Source organism: Echeneis naucrates, chromosome 12 (genome assembly GCF_900963305.1).
Source record: "Echeneis naucrates chromosome 12, fEcheNa1.1, whole genome shotgun sequence".
Lineage (NCBI taxonomy): Eukaryota > Metazoa > Chordata > Actinopteri > Carangiformes > Echeneidae > Echeneis > Echeneis naucrates.
The window spans coordinates 4,374,372-4,389,343 of record NC_042522.1 but is presented as its reverse complement, the minus strand read 5'-3'; the positions used below and the strand labels follow the sequence as shown (position 1 = coordinate 4,389,343).

Sequence of the window (14,972 nt, the reverse complement as noted above, 5' to 3'; positions counted from 1 at the left end):
TTGCAGCCACGACTCATGTTCAAACTGAATTATGTGCAGAAAATTACCAACACACACAATGTAATAGGCGAGGATCAGCCCCAGAAGCGCAATGCAAAGCATACTAACTTATCGAAAGAGTTTGGTTCATTTAGAAATGTGCATATGTGAAACCGAACCATACCAACGCTGTTTGCCACATTATAACATTTTTCTGCCTGGTGCGGACCAAAGCAAACAAACTTTAGGCCTGAAAGCACCCGAAAACACACGAGACATTGAATGACAGATGCTATCAAGTAACATTATATTGTTACAAATCCAGTGTTTTTGGCAGCAACCCAGAACAGCCAACTAAAAGTCAGGATGTCTCTGTTTCCACTGCAGCAATTTTCCGACTCCTTTTTTAAAAACTGATGGAAAGGCTGTTTAACAGCATCATTTGTCTCTCTTTCCAACAGCATGCTCTCAGACTCATGGCATTTGGACAGATGTACAAAGTGTTGGAGATGGAACCTCTCCCCTCGAATAAACCATCACAGAAGTACCCTTGGTCTGATAAAGAAGGTGTGTCCCTGTCTCCTCTGCCCTTTCCTCTTGTCTTACCTGTGTCTGTCCTTCAGCCATTGCTCCCGTCACACGCCTGTCTTTCAGCCAGTGTCTGCATGCTCCTGATTATAGGCCTCTTCAGGTTTTCAGGCTGTGTGAATCCATCTTTATCTCTGTACCTGTCTGATAGCTCGACCGCTGGTCTGTCTCTTCCTTTCTCACAAGAACTGTCCAATATACACTGGTTAAATTACATTATCAGTGTCTGTTGAGGACTTGGTGACTCTTTTCACAGCTGATGTCACCTTTCTGTACGTTGGAAGGGGTTTTCCTACACTTTACCACTGACAGGTGAAACAAAATACCTTTCAAGATCAGATTGCATGTTTGATATTTATGACATTTTTTATCCTGGGAATTTTTTTGTTTTGGGGTTGTTGGTTTTTTTTTTTTTGTTTGTTTGTTTGGTTTTTTTTTTGTTGGTATGTTTGTTTTTTGTTTTTTGTTTTTTTTGCCCCCCTGTCCACAGACTTCCACCAAAGACACAGTGGCTCTGGTGAAATCACTTTAACTGCTACATGCTTTTCGTATGAATGTTTGTATTTTTGTTTCACACTAGAAAAGGGCCTAACGTAATTGGCCAATTTTCAAAGTTGCCTTGGAAAAAGCAATTACAGCCCTTTGGTACTCCAAGATGCTGACATGGAAAATTGCCAGAGCATTTACAGGTTAGGATGCGGAAAGGAGCTTATATGTCTCCCTCGTTGTCTGACTGTTTGCTGGTCTTCTGTTTATCTTATCTGTGAATTAATCTTCATGCTCATGCTCATCTATTATTTGTTTTCTTCAGACTGTGCCTCCCTGTCTCCCTGTCACACACAAGTGCCTTTGTGTGTTTAGATAAACATCTCTCGTAGTCAGTGATTGATAAGTAATTCACCAACTCTTCCTCTGTGCCTCTGCGCCTTAGGTTTAGGTCTTAAGAGGCCATATGAGGATGGGGCAATGGATGACAAGGACCTCATTAAGAAGATGAAGAGGAATCTGAGGAAAGGTACAAGAAGGAAGAAAAATAATGAACAGTCAGATGTCAGAGTAATTTCTGATTGTGTCTTTTTGTGCTTTTTCTGTCATTGGTTATTTGCTCTCAATCTCTTGGAAAAATGGACAGAAATGTTATCCTATAAAGATAGAATTTATAGTACTTGCCTCTCTTGCGCTTGTCTATATTTTGTCTTTTCTTCCTGTCTACCTCTCTACCTTCCACCCACTGTGAGCTGCATGGAGGCAGATCAATAGTATTGATTGCTGGCATTTTAGTAGGCCACCCAACCTTCCCCAGGTCTTTCTTCATACAAGGAGAAGATGAAGCACGACTAATGCAGACAGAGAGGCATTTTTAGATATTGACAGGATGACCATGATTGAAAGAGAAAGAAAATAAAGAGACACCATTTTTCATCATGAAAACAGCAATCCAGAGGGATGAAAACTGTTAAAAAATGTGATTTACTATCCACAGTTTCTTTGAAATTGCAAAATGCCTCCAACTGCTTCTGGGTAATTGATACACACCCTACCAACCCTTATGAAAACTGCTCTGATCTGCACTCTGCTCGTAACCATATGTCTTGCTTTTCTTCTAATAGTCTTGGACAGTAAAGCCATAGACTCCAACCAGCCAATGAATGCTCTGATGCGGCTCAACCAGATCCGACCAGGGCTGCAGTATCGCCTGCTGTCCCAGTCAGGCCCAGTTCACGCTCCAGTCTTCACCATGTCTGTGGATCTGGATGGCACCATTTATGAAGCATCTGGATCCTCCAAGAAGACTGCCAAGCTCCATGTCGCCGTCAAGGTAAGAACGCAGGAAAGGTGCTTAGCAGATGAGACAGGAATATTTTGTATTGTATGCCTGTATGCCAATCTTAAATTCAGCCCCTCTGATCTATGTCTGTGTATAGTTTAACATATATGCGCAACAAACAACAAGAGGGGCTCCAAATTAAAAAAAGAAAATAGATCTGATATATTTTGGGGTACTTGAAGAACTTTCAAAGCTCCAGTCATAGCCTTACCTTTGTGTATCCGTAAATATGGTTTTGTCTGCATATGCCTACTGGTCTGTTTGTAAGTGTGTGTATGCATGCTTTTGTGTGTGTGTGCGTGTGTGTTTGTTTAAAAGAGGAAGGATTGAGGTGGGCAAATCCTTGTAATCCCAAAGTGGTTGTGAACAAAGAGGCTCTCCAGAGCACAGAGCTGGGATAATCTGCTATCCGCTCCATTCCCATAAAAGGTTCTTTCTACCCTTCTCTCCCCCTTTTCCTTCTCATTTTCTTTCTCTCTCGCGTTCTATTATTCATGTAGTCACATTTTGATTGTACCTTTTCTTCTTCGCTTTTTCTCCATCCGCTGTGCTCCCATATTCTCCCAAACACCTCATTGTAGAGGCTGGCTCAGGAGCTGTAACACACTTGTTTTTTGGGTCAAAAACTTGTCACTGACCTTTTCTCTCCTTCCTTAATCGCCTTGGCTGCCCTGTGTGTGGTTGGAAACTCGTGTAAAGACTTTATTGCAACATTGTGCAAGTTACACTAAACACTGTCACGTCCTTACGTACAGTGTGCTGCAGTATTGATGCTTCAGGTAGACCTTATCTATCTTAGAGTTAGTATGATAACATGGTGGAGTATTGTCCAACTGGCACAAAAAGCAGACTCATCGCACAAAAGATGAATGTATTGGTTTGAACTGATTTGAGGTATTTGGCAATCCAATTTTAAGGATTTCCAACAACTTATTGGCTATATTCTATCAACATTCATTTTTGATTGCTGAATTAATTCTGTGCTTTCTGTTCAAGCTATCCTGTCTGTCTCTGTCTCTCGATGTTTCCCCCCTTTTCTACAGCCCCTCGCTCTCTCATGCTGTTACCCTGCTTTTCAGTTCCACTGTATAGCTTGTATAACCCACCACCCCCCATCCTCTGACCCCTTTTTAAGTGACAGTGTAATGCATTATGGGCAACATTTCATCAATTTGTGTGTCATATTTTGAAAAGCCTAACAAGAACACCTCAGGATTCTCGGCCATCTTTATTGTAGAGATATTATCATGTGAAAAGTTTGCCAGTTTATGGTCTTTGGAATGTGATCCGTTGTCCTGTTTGCGATTGACCATTAATGTCAAAATCATTAGTTTATTTTCTTTCTACCTAATTGTCTGCTGTTTCTTTCCTGAAATCTCGCTCCCAGTCCTTCTTATGTCAGCATTGTTTTTCCTCTCTAGGTGCTCCAGGCAATGGGCTACCCTACAGGCTTTGACTCAGACCTGGACCCCATGAGTTCAGACGAGAAGTCGGATAGCGAGGGGAAGAGTGAGACGTCCTCACATACAAGCAATAACCCAACACACTCCTCCGACAGTTCCAACACACTGGAGGTGGGATCAAAAAACATTCAGATGCACTGATGCATTTCTAATGCTTTTTTAAAAGTCTGGCACCAGTTTTTATACATTGCAATGTAACATCCACTCTCCTATAATAACATAACATGTATCCAAACCAAATCTTCTCCCCGCTCAGTCATGCTCTTCGTCATGCACATTATGCTCACTCTCTGGCTCATTTTCCAACATCTGCTCTGGAGTAAAGTTATGAAGATACTTTCAAATCCCATTACTTCAACAACCTCTTCGCCCCCCAGGTACGAACTCAGGGTCCCATTCTGACAGCAAGTGGGAAGAATCCTGTCATGGAGCTAAACGAGAAGAGACGAGGCCTCAAATATGAGCTTATCTCTGAAAGTGGAGGCAGCCATGATAAACGTTTTCTCATGGAGGTGAGAGGGTCACTTGCACACAGACTTATGGAAAAAGATTGTAAAGTAGGTAGGCGTGTGCAGTAGACGCATGACATATGACTTCAGAGATATAATGAAAATGTTCATATTTCTTCAGCACACATACAGCATAGCCATGGGCCTGCCACACACACACTCAAAAACGGGCTGATCACAGGTAGTCAATCAGTCAACTTGGTTCCTGGAGCAAGCCTCTTCTCTGTGGGGAGTGTTGTTTTCCAACACGCTTGACTGCTCCGTCGCGCTGCTGATTGATTAGCAGGCCTGTGTGACAGCAGGGCATCGCTAAACAACTTGTCCAGTTCAGCCAGACTCTCAAGCTGAGTTGGTGGTGGCTGAAACACATCAGTTTCTGGGCAAATTTAATGTGTTTTCTTTTTTTTTTTGACAGAGCTGTGGCAAAAAAGCGAGCCCACTAATAAAAAGGACTGTAACAGTGATTACAAACTATTAATTAATATGGAAAACTAAAGTTTAGAGTTTAGCGGTCAGTTTGTGTGTGTGTATGTGTGTATTTCAGGTGGAGGTTGATGGGCAGAAGTTTCGTGGGGCAGGCCCCAACAAAAAAGTAGCAAAGGCCAGCGCTGCTCTAGCAGCTCTGGAAAAACTCTTTTCTGGTCCAAATGCAGCTGCAAACAAGAAAAAGAAGATATTGCCTCAGGTGAGAGGACATGTACGCACACACACACACACGGAGATCATTAAAAATGTGCTGTTATATTTTCCTTCAGAGCTGTTGACTCTCACTGTTGCTTGAAAAACAACTTCAATTCAAATCTCTTTTCTGATCAGTATCACATCTTTAGAGCCGTGGGATTATTTATCCAATTTTATCACTAACCATAATCAATAGGACTTGAATTTAACAAGTGTCTAATCAGATCAGTAATTGACATTTATCAGATCACCACTTATTTCATCCCTGAGCCTGTTCAGCAACTGATTATTGACCAGTGAGACCCTGAATCTAGCACAGTATTGTCTTGGAGAAGAGTGTGTGTGCTTTTCTGACTCAGTTCTGTGCGCTATAGAAAATACCATGTGTCTAAATACTGTATGTATCTTGTCGGATGTGTGACCTGTTCACTTATGTAATGTCTGACCGTCTGTGTGCAGACTAAAGGAGCCCTGGCAGCAGCGGCAGCAGCCTCGGCGGTAGCAGCTCAGGTAGCCAGAGGGAGAGGAAGAGCTGCCCTCGCAAGAGGAGCCTTTGTTAGCGCAGCTGCACCTGGATATGTCACGCCAGGTACTGACAAGACTTGTGTTACCACCACCAAATTAACAGCTCATAATTGTTTCCACTTGATGTATTGTATCATGCCAGAATAAATACCTTACGATCAAGATCTTTGTTTTTTTTTTTTTGTTTGTTTTGGTTTTTTTTTTAAGATCTTTGTTTTGTTTTGTTTTTTTAGTGGTGGTGGTTTGTGTAGAGTTGAAATTTTCCTTTGCATTGTTCTTTATAGTCCTGACATTTCCCTCTGCCTTAGTCTGCCTGTTTGTCCAGCAAACATCCATTTTCCCTGCAGTTATATGGGAAATATCACAGGCTTTAAGAAATAGAGAGGTCAATAGTTAATGTTTATGTATGGATGTATCTCAGTGATGAACAATATTGTCAGAGAATCATGCAGAAATATGTTAATCTTGTTAGGAAGGAGTGTAGTTTGGCCTCAGGTCTGTTACCCAGAGTCCAAAGCTCTCTGACAGAATTTCAGCAAAGGACTCATCTGAACTTACTGTTGAAAAGCGCTGCCTGGAATTAAAGATGTGCAGAGCTGAGTTAAACCCTGTGACCTCTTCCCCACAGGCTTTGGAACACCGTATGGCTACAGCCCTGCTGCAGCAGCTGCTCCTGCATACAGTATGTGCCTCTTTTTGGTTTTCCTGTCTACTCATCATCCCCCCATGACCATCTTTGACCTTCCTGTCCCTTTATTTACTTTCTTTTCCTCAACCTGCTATCCGTCATTAAGTAAATTAATCATCCTTTATTAGGTTTAAATTTCACCACCAGCCATCTTACTCTGCCTCCTTTTGGCTTCCAGTTTCTCCCACTTTTCAACGAATTAAATCAAAATCTTTTCCCATTCAAAACCACATTTTAGGGTCTGGCACTGAGTTTCAGTCATAATTAAACAAAGCTTATATTTGTCTCCAAGCAAATCTGTCTGTGCTTTGGCTACTTGTGTGTTCACCACTTATTTTTGCTTGTTGCCATTCACTCCTTCGTCTGTTCGTCTGTTCGTCGGTCCAGCTTTCGTATAGAGTGCTCATGTCGAAATACCCAGAAGCTCATAACACATACATCACACCTTTGTGCACAATCCTTGTCTGTGACATGCTATGTTGAAGTGAAATAGAAAAGGTCACACACTCTGTGTTCCCTGTCCTGGGCCTTGCTGCTGAAAGTGCTCATTGCTCACTCTGTCCTGCTCACCAACGCACACACAGGATTTACATACACATATAAGATCAAATCTATACTAGTGCTTGACCTTTAACATGTAGCATGGGGATTGGTGCTAGAGTTACCGCATACATTGCTCTGACAAACACAGTTTTATTGGCCTCAACAGACTCAGCCTTGTTTGGTGTGTGTACATGTGTAGCATTGGTAGGCCCCTCTGTACATCCTCCGGCCTGGAGTTTGAATGGGTCTTATGTGCTCGGAGAAACTTGTCTGAGGCTCCAGGCAGACTTTTAGTGCCCTCCTGAGAATCCAGCAATCTGGAATATGAAACACACCTCAGTTTCTGTGTTTATGAGAGGTGGAGTGCCGCACTCATTTGGGCTATTCCATTTCAGCCCCTGGCATCCACACACTATAACCATGTTATTGAGACTACTGCACTCACTGAAATTCTCTTTTTTCGAATATTTTTTTTATTTTGGTCATGGGGCCTTGACATAAAAAATAAGGCACTCAGTGGTTTGATTAATGACTGGCAAGGAAAAAGAATCAGGTGATTGAATTTCCTGTATCTGTAGGCCGGTGAAGCATAAATCACTGTACACTGTTTTACAATGACCTGACCTCTCATCTCATCAGCACAACACGTATCCTAGATGATCGTTAATAAGCGCACATGATTGAGATATCTCTACGTTAGATTGTCGAACGGAGTATAACAAAATAACAAACATGTATAACAAACAATTATATCTTAATTGCTTTTTAATGTGGAGCTGCAGATTTGGAGAAGGATAACCATGTCTTGGATTCGCAGATGCAATCTAGGAAGAAAATGAAATATATTTATGCTTTTATTTTTCACTGACTGCCATTTAAATATTTAATCTAGTGTGCAGAACTTATAGTCAGCAATGCTGGATCTTAGGTTTCAATCATAAAAGGAAAAAGGGCACCTGAAAATGTAGGGAAGTAATCATTTATCTTTTAGACGCATTGCGCTCATCTTGTTTTCTGCCTTTTTTCTGCATTCTGGTACCTGCCCATTGCTGCTTTGGGATTTCATGTTGGCAAACGCTAAGAACACATTTGAGAAAGCTGCTGGGCTCACTATAACAGTGTGAAACATGAAATCACATCACAGACACAGAACACAGAACAGTTTAAGGTAGAACATGAATCCAAAAGCGCCTCCAAAATAAATGGGAACTTTTGCTCCATCTTCTCTGAAAGGATTAGTCCGCTTTATTACATCTTTAGCACTAATTTTCAGGTTTGGCTGTCCTGCCCAGCAGAACGAACAGCATTAAACTGAGCAGTTTAACTGCTGAGACCTCGGAATGTGGCAGCACCGCAGGAAACAACAAAACATCACAATGGCAAAACTGGTTGTAAATAAGATAACTCAGTCAAACTTTACAACCAAAGTAGTTTTCCTTTGGAACAGGGAATTATTACTAGTTTATAAGATGTTTGCTTTAGTTAACTTTCATTTTTTTTCTCCTGAGAAGCGGCACATAAAGCTCACTTGTTTACAACTTGCCTGCTTGTCGGTCAGTTTGTGACTGATGTCAGAGAGTTTTCAGATCTTATCAACTAATCAGATGACTTCAGTGTTTGCGTAACTAAGAGAAGGTAAATTCCTGTAATAAACTGAAATGAATCTGTTTTCTGCTCTTTCCCTCTTAATCCTTGTCCCTCTCAGTTCCTCTCCTCTGATGAATGCTGCGACCATGACTGTAAACACTCCCCCTCACACACTTATGTCACCCCCACCCCTCTGGGGCCGCTGTTTGTTTACAAGGGCTATTTGTTGGACATACTTGTAGCATACTGTGTAGTGTGGTGAGCATACAAACACTTGGTTATTTGTTGCCCTGCACTCATGCAGAGCTGTGCTCTTCTCATGTCTCCCCTCTAGGTTTGCCCAAGAGAATGCTTCTGTTGCCTGTCATGAAAGTGCCCGCCTACCCCGTCCCCCACTACCACTTCTTTTAGCACAAGAGACATACATACGCACCTTTTTCTGTTGTTTTTTTTTTGTTTTGTTTTTTCTACGATATCGTTGGGAATGGATTGAGGAATTAAGCGAAAGATTTCTGATTTTTGTTTTGCTTAGTTTTCAAACTGCTTCCAAAAACGTTTATGAATATGAAAAAAATAACTGCAGGTCTAAGTTCTTAAGAGATAAACAAAAACTTGAAGGATTTGTACTGTGAATTGTTACCTCATTCTTTGAGTCGAAATTATATGTACATATATATCAACCTTTTTGTTATTGTGCTTAATCTTTGCTCCGAAGAGGATAGCCTTTGCAATATGATACACACAAAACACACATTCTTTGTAAAAATAATAATGTGAGCTGTGTGAAGGATGTATAGGAATAAGTTAATAATGTTGAAAAATAAATAAAGTTTACATCCTATAAAAGCTGAACACTGCCTGGTGTATATCTGATTTAAAGGCTTTCAGCTAATGCAGTAGCACCTTTTTATTTGGTTGTTTTTGTTTTTCAGTGGATTTGGCCTTTTTAGAACAGTTAGAACGTGTAAAGATTTACCCGTTGTGTTAAACTGGTGTACAATCCTGTTACCTAAACTAACACTTGAACATCACGCTTTAACATTCAGCTCTCATATTTTCCCACTGATTGAATTTCAAACTTTCTGTGTTCCTCAGTGCCTCTTGTTACATCCCTCTGACCCCCGGCTTATAGACATTCAGACAGAAAGGCTAGACGACAAAGGATGAATTTAGAAAGCTCTTGTTAGAGCCTGCATCTTGCATTCAGCTGCACGATCTCATTACCTCATGTGGATTAAGATTGCCACAGCGATCACATACAGTGAATATGTTATATGTTATCATATAAGTCACTTGCAGGTTTTTCTCAGGAATAATTTTGGGCCACAGTATAATAAATTTAACTGGTTTTGCAATGGGCCCAAAATAAAAGAGACAACTAATTAATTCAAAATAGACACCATGTGAATCCCAATATTTTTCATATTTGGCTTGTGCGCATTATTGTCATGTCAGTCAGTCAACAGCAGCATTTGAGGGATCAGCATGAATTCAAATGTCCCTTTATATGTGTTGTGTGTTTATGTTTCCATCAATGCTGTATTTCATTTTTGCATGTTTTTGTTGAGTCAGCAAAAAGCAAGACTAGCACCAACGGAATCACTGAATCAAATTTCCAAATGAACTTTTAAAAGATCATCAGAGAAAACAAATTCTTACACTGCCAGTGGAAAACAAAAGATTGCTAAAATAATATTTCAGCTAAGGAAAAGGAGCCCAGCTCAATTAAGCACAACAGAGATTATACTTGATTTATCGAGGGGTCAATGGTCAGTGCCAGTCAAAACAGAGTTAAACTGGCCCTTCGCCACGTCTTGGTCATCCAGCCAGCGAGGGATAACCTTTGATGACGTCTCCATGTTTGCAGCTATGAGGTGCAGCCATTGGATGAGAGGATCCAGTGTCTTGTCCAATGGTTGGTTGAGCTCCACTGAGTTATTATACACTCTAAAAACTGATACTTTTCTCATTCACCAAGCGTTTACTTCAATCTGACATTATTGAAGATTATTTCCAGCTGCATCGTTCATCCTTTGGTTTCAGGTTACAGAGTTTTATTAGTGCACGCTGAGCCAAGCCGGAGAAGATTTACGTCTGTTTTACCTCTGTGCGCTCTCATTTTCAGTCTATGTATGTGTGGTTACCATCCTAACACCACTGCATAAATGCTTGCCATTACGTCTCTCTTACAGCGCATACTTCATGTTCATTAGCTGAAGGAATAGCAGCCAGCAGCTATTTACCTTAGCTTAGCATAAAGCTTTTTTTTTTTTTTTTTTTTTTGGGGGGGGGGGGGGGGGGGGGTTAAATCCATGTGGAGAGAGGAGATGGTCGGAGGGTTTAGCTTCATTAGGGCAGAACCAAGCCAGTTGTTTCCCGTGCTTTAGACTCATTGCTAAATAACGTGTTCCTTCGGGTATTAAAGCAGTAAGTGCTATGCAGTATAGGCAGTTTAAAGCCGTATGCAGTTCCTAATCTGTTTAACTAAAATGTCTCCAGGAGCCATTCAGGAGGTTTTTCTGTCCTTTAAGTGGATTTTAAGTAACCTTGTAAGTTGTTTTTTTATATATATATATGTATATATGAAACACATAATAATTAGCCTTTCCCTGTTCTTTATCTCACTGCAGGTGGACTTTTCATTGACAATCCCTTCTACCAGCCACGGACCATCGCTCCTTTTATCATTCATCTGGGTCCGCAGGATCTTTTCTCTGACTTCTAGGTGCAGCAGGTTGTTGGCTATTCTCTTCATCAGACCTGGCTGCTCACGTGCCCGCCTGTTTTTTGTTTTTGTTTTATTTAGTTTTTTGTTTTTTTGTCCCGTCTTGAGTCGGGACAAGCTTTTCTAGCCCGGCTGACGGACTCGCATATCCACAACAGTTTGATTTGTTCAGTCCCACAAGGGAAAAAACTGTGTGACGCCAGGGGCAGAACTGTCTGGCCTACTGACCGACAGGCTCAAAGCTCCTCTCTCGGTTTTCTTCTCTCTCCATCCAGATCGTCACCCCCGATGAGAGAGACTTTACAATAAGCAATACTCGGATTTTACGAGAAACGCTCAGCTGCAGCTGAACTTTGGTCTCTTTATAGCAATACATCTAAACTCCTTTCGTCGAGCTTATACGTACTTGAGAAGATGTGAATGTTCGATTGAGTTTTACCCCACACGGCATTGCAATAGTTCATTTTGATTGTATATTCAGTGTGTGCGTATGTACGTGTGGCTATAACGTGACTATATACACATATGTATGGTGTATGTTTCTATAATGATGTGTTGACCATAATATTACTATATGATTATGTACTTATGTAAATACTCTATGAAATATAACTATTGTTGGTATAAATTATTTTAGAGTTATAAAGTGAAATGTAACTAATCACAGTATAGCTTTCTTCCAATTTTATATACACTGAGCAAATGAAGCTAGTTCTAGGAGATGCAATATTATCTTTGGTATTAACCTCTGCTTGTAGAATGACAATGCTTCCTCCTTTCCTTTACTTCCTCTCTCTCCTTTCCTCTTCTATCTTTAATGTCTTTCTGAGCCTTTCTGAGCGCACTTTCTGCTGCCCAAGGTTTGTTTACACAGCCTGGACAAAGAGGTGCTCTACTGAACACACTCATAAACTAATCACACCTGTGCACACATACACACACACACACACATAGATACACACTTTACCTGTCAGAAAGCACATTTTCTATAGTCTCACTACTGGCAGGGAACACTGTTGTTACAAATATTATATGTGTATAATATGTGTAAACACTGATGTACGCGCTCCTTCCTCAAACCATTAACACATCTGAAAGGAGTCATTCTATCAAAACACAGCTCTGTCCTGCTCACCTAAGGGACCCAAAGCACAGCTCATGGGACTTCTTACAGCTCCTTCTTCCTACAAACACACACATTCACACACACCCTTCCCTCCATGGCAACTCTGTACTGTATGAAGTGATGCTGCTGGTGGCAGAGACACCTTTGAAGAGGGGCCTTGTTACATGATGGAAAAGACACAGCACAGACTGGTGTCATAATATTTGAAAAAATATTTATGTGCTCATTATCGGTTCCTCAGAATATAACTTTATATGGCAGAAATTTATGGTTTATTTATGTAAGCAGGTGTATTTCAGTTGATGCTGACTAAATGGATGTTTTAAAGCTTGGGCTTCTGCGTTTGAATGTTTGAGCAAAGGAGACAAAGCCTGGGTGGACAGAGGAGGTTTCAGTGGTCATGGCTGCCTGTGATGGATTGAAAATGCTGTTCAGGCCTCTCTGAGAACCTAAATCTGTCAGCAGTTAGTTTTTAGTTTTAAGAGTGTAACACTCTGTACATCAGTTTCAAAGGGTGCTAAATCCTGATTGGAGACATTGTCTCTTTCCAGCTGAATCTTGTTCACCTCTGAACAGTGAGAACAGATAAAAGATGGCAACCTGGAGCACAGGTGTTCAAGTGGTTAGTGCGGACACTACGTTATTGCAGCATCCAGCGTTTGACCCGGTCCTGGGATTGCATGTCATTTCCCTCTCTTTCTCTCCCTACTTATTGTTGTTGGAATAAAGGCATAAAAGCCAAATGCTACTAAAATAACTTAGAACCATGTGGTCTCAGTCGAGCAGTGGAGCAGCAGTTCTTATTGACAAGTTCAGGAAGGCCCATATTTCAGAAAGTGAAATTAGCTGAAGTTACAAATTAAAAAAAAAAATAAATAAAAATTTGTATCGCTGGTGAAAAAGCTGCTGCAAGGAGATTTACAGAAGAGGCAAAGTTTAGTCCTGTTTGTAATCATATTTACTCAAATATATGTAGATTACTGTGTAGTGGTTGTGTTGTGAGTTAAGCACTGCTATAGCACACACTGGGTTAAGTAATTAGTCTGGTGGATTAGATGTTACGTTAAATTCTAAAAAGCTTTTTTCCTGTATGATGTTGGGCCTAATTCTGGGCTATTGTTGGAGTTTACTCAACACAGCATGAACTTCCAAGTCTCACTGTGCACATTGATATTATGGTGAATTTCTCAGACCTCCTCATTGGTCTTGTTTACATTTTTTTATTTATTTTTTATTCTCAGCCTTTAACAGAATATGCCAGTCGGGCAAAATCACACAGAATGAGCATCAAAAGGCTTTGACTATCCTCACGCATGTCTCAATGTGGGCGCCAGCTTTGATTTGACAAAAATGTTGTCTGGGAAACAGACAATTGACTTACTGTGACTCTTCAGACAATTTTTCAAGTTAAAATGCAAACATTACTGATCTTACAGGGAGAAGAATATTTGCTAGTTTTAGTGAGGATGAAATAAAATCATGACACTGTGATTTGAGAGAGCTAAAGAGTGATAAACCAGAGGATGCCCTGTACTTCCTGTACCGTCGTGTCTCAATCACATGTGTTCCTGGTTAACGTATAGTCTGTTTCCATTTACAGTAAAAGAATCCACATACTAAGGGTCAGTTGGTTAAAACGCGTAATGGCGCCCAAGCTGCCACTGTAGTCTCCTGCATATCAAAACTTCACAGATATTTTACCTGCTAATCTCTGTTTGCATTGAGTATGTGAAATGGATCTGGATGGAATTTGCAAAAATAAATTAGTACTTAGCTCATGTTACTTCTTCTGTTACTGACATGCAGCAGTATAAAAATACCAAGCTGTCTTGTAGAAATTAGAGCTTGCTTCCTTAAAAAAAAAAAAATCCCTACTCTGACAAACTGTGTTTATTGATTATGGTTTTATTTGAGCTTTTTACTTTGTTGTGTTTTTTTTTTTTTCCCCATCTCTAAAAGCTTTGAACAAGCACCTGATGGCTGCTTTGCCTGGACTGCACATGGTGAACAGGGTCTGAGCTTCACTGTGTGGAAACAGACCTTTTCTATTGGCTGAGAATTCAGTCTAATTTCCCCTCTGCCCTTTCTGCATCTCTCTCTCCCTCCCTCCCTCTCTGACTCTCCTGCTCTCTCTACGCCCCTGCACTCTTTCTCCAGATGGCCCACATTAATAAGGCGCACGGTCATACCTCAGTGGGCAACCTTTTCATTTCCCTTCAGACTGAGCGGAGGCACACAAGAAGTCACCCTGACTACCGACCCTGTCCTCTTGTTCTGTTTGCCAGACAACAACCTTCAGAGGAAAGATGGCAGATCAAGAGCTCAGGGAAATCCAGTCAGTCTAAAACCGGCACAAATTTTCTACTGGGACTCCACAGGCTGGTCCAAAGTCATAGGTGGTGTTAATTAACTGAGGAGTTACTGTCTGGTTAGACAGAGCTCTCTAATGTGTGAAAACGTCACTTTTTTGATTGTTTTCAGGCTGATGTTTGATTTTAAAAACAAACTATCCAAGAGGTTTGCAGCCTAATAGTTTATTGCAGGGAGTAGAAAAAGAACATTAATATGTCCTCCATATGTTCATATGTTTCCCGTACTATAGCACAACCATGAAGAAGACAACAGGTGACACACCCTCCACTATGACATTTCTCAGAAGAGAAAATGTCCCTGTGGCAGGTTGTTCCTGCAGACACGCTCACAGGGGCCATGTTTGCAGGCTTGGAAAGT

The 14,972-nt window shown here is 40.9% G+C and overlaps 1 protein-coding gene across 3 annotated transcripts in view; it reads left to right on the top strand.

Annotated features, from left to right (window-relative positions):
- strbp (spermatid perinuclear RNA binding protein) overlaps positions 1-14,161 on the top strand; it is a 70,526-nt gene extending 56,365 nt beyond the window's left edge. For 2 of the 3 annotated variants that reach the window (XM_029516625.1, XM_029516626.1), the window contains exons 11-19: positions 441-546; positions 1,499-1,582; positions 2,178-2,386; positions 3,817-3,969; positions 4,236-4,370; positions 4,912-5,052; positions 5,508-5,637; positions 6,202-6,255; positions 11,022-14,161. In XM_029516625.1, coding sequence (XP_029372485.1) covers positions 441-546; positions 1,499-1,582; positions 2,178-2,386; positions 3,817-3,969; positions 4,236-4,370; positions 4,912-5,052; positions 5,508-5,637; positions 6,202-6,255; positions 11,022-11,116 — 1,107 coding nt within the window. In that variant the 3' untranslated portion in view covers positions 11,117-14,161. Of the gene's footprint in view, positions 1-440; positions 547-1,498; positions 1,583-2,177; positions 2,387-3,816; positions 3,970-4,235; positions 4,371-4,911; positions 5,053-5,507; positions 5,638-6,201; positions 6,256-8,725; positions 9,252-11,021 lie in introns of those variants that run through there. The other variant, XM_029516627.1, reaches the window with a different exon arrangement.
- Positions 14,162-14,972: the final 811 nt, after the last annotated feature.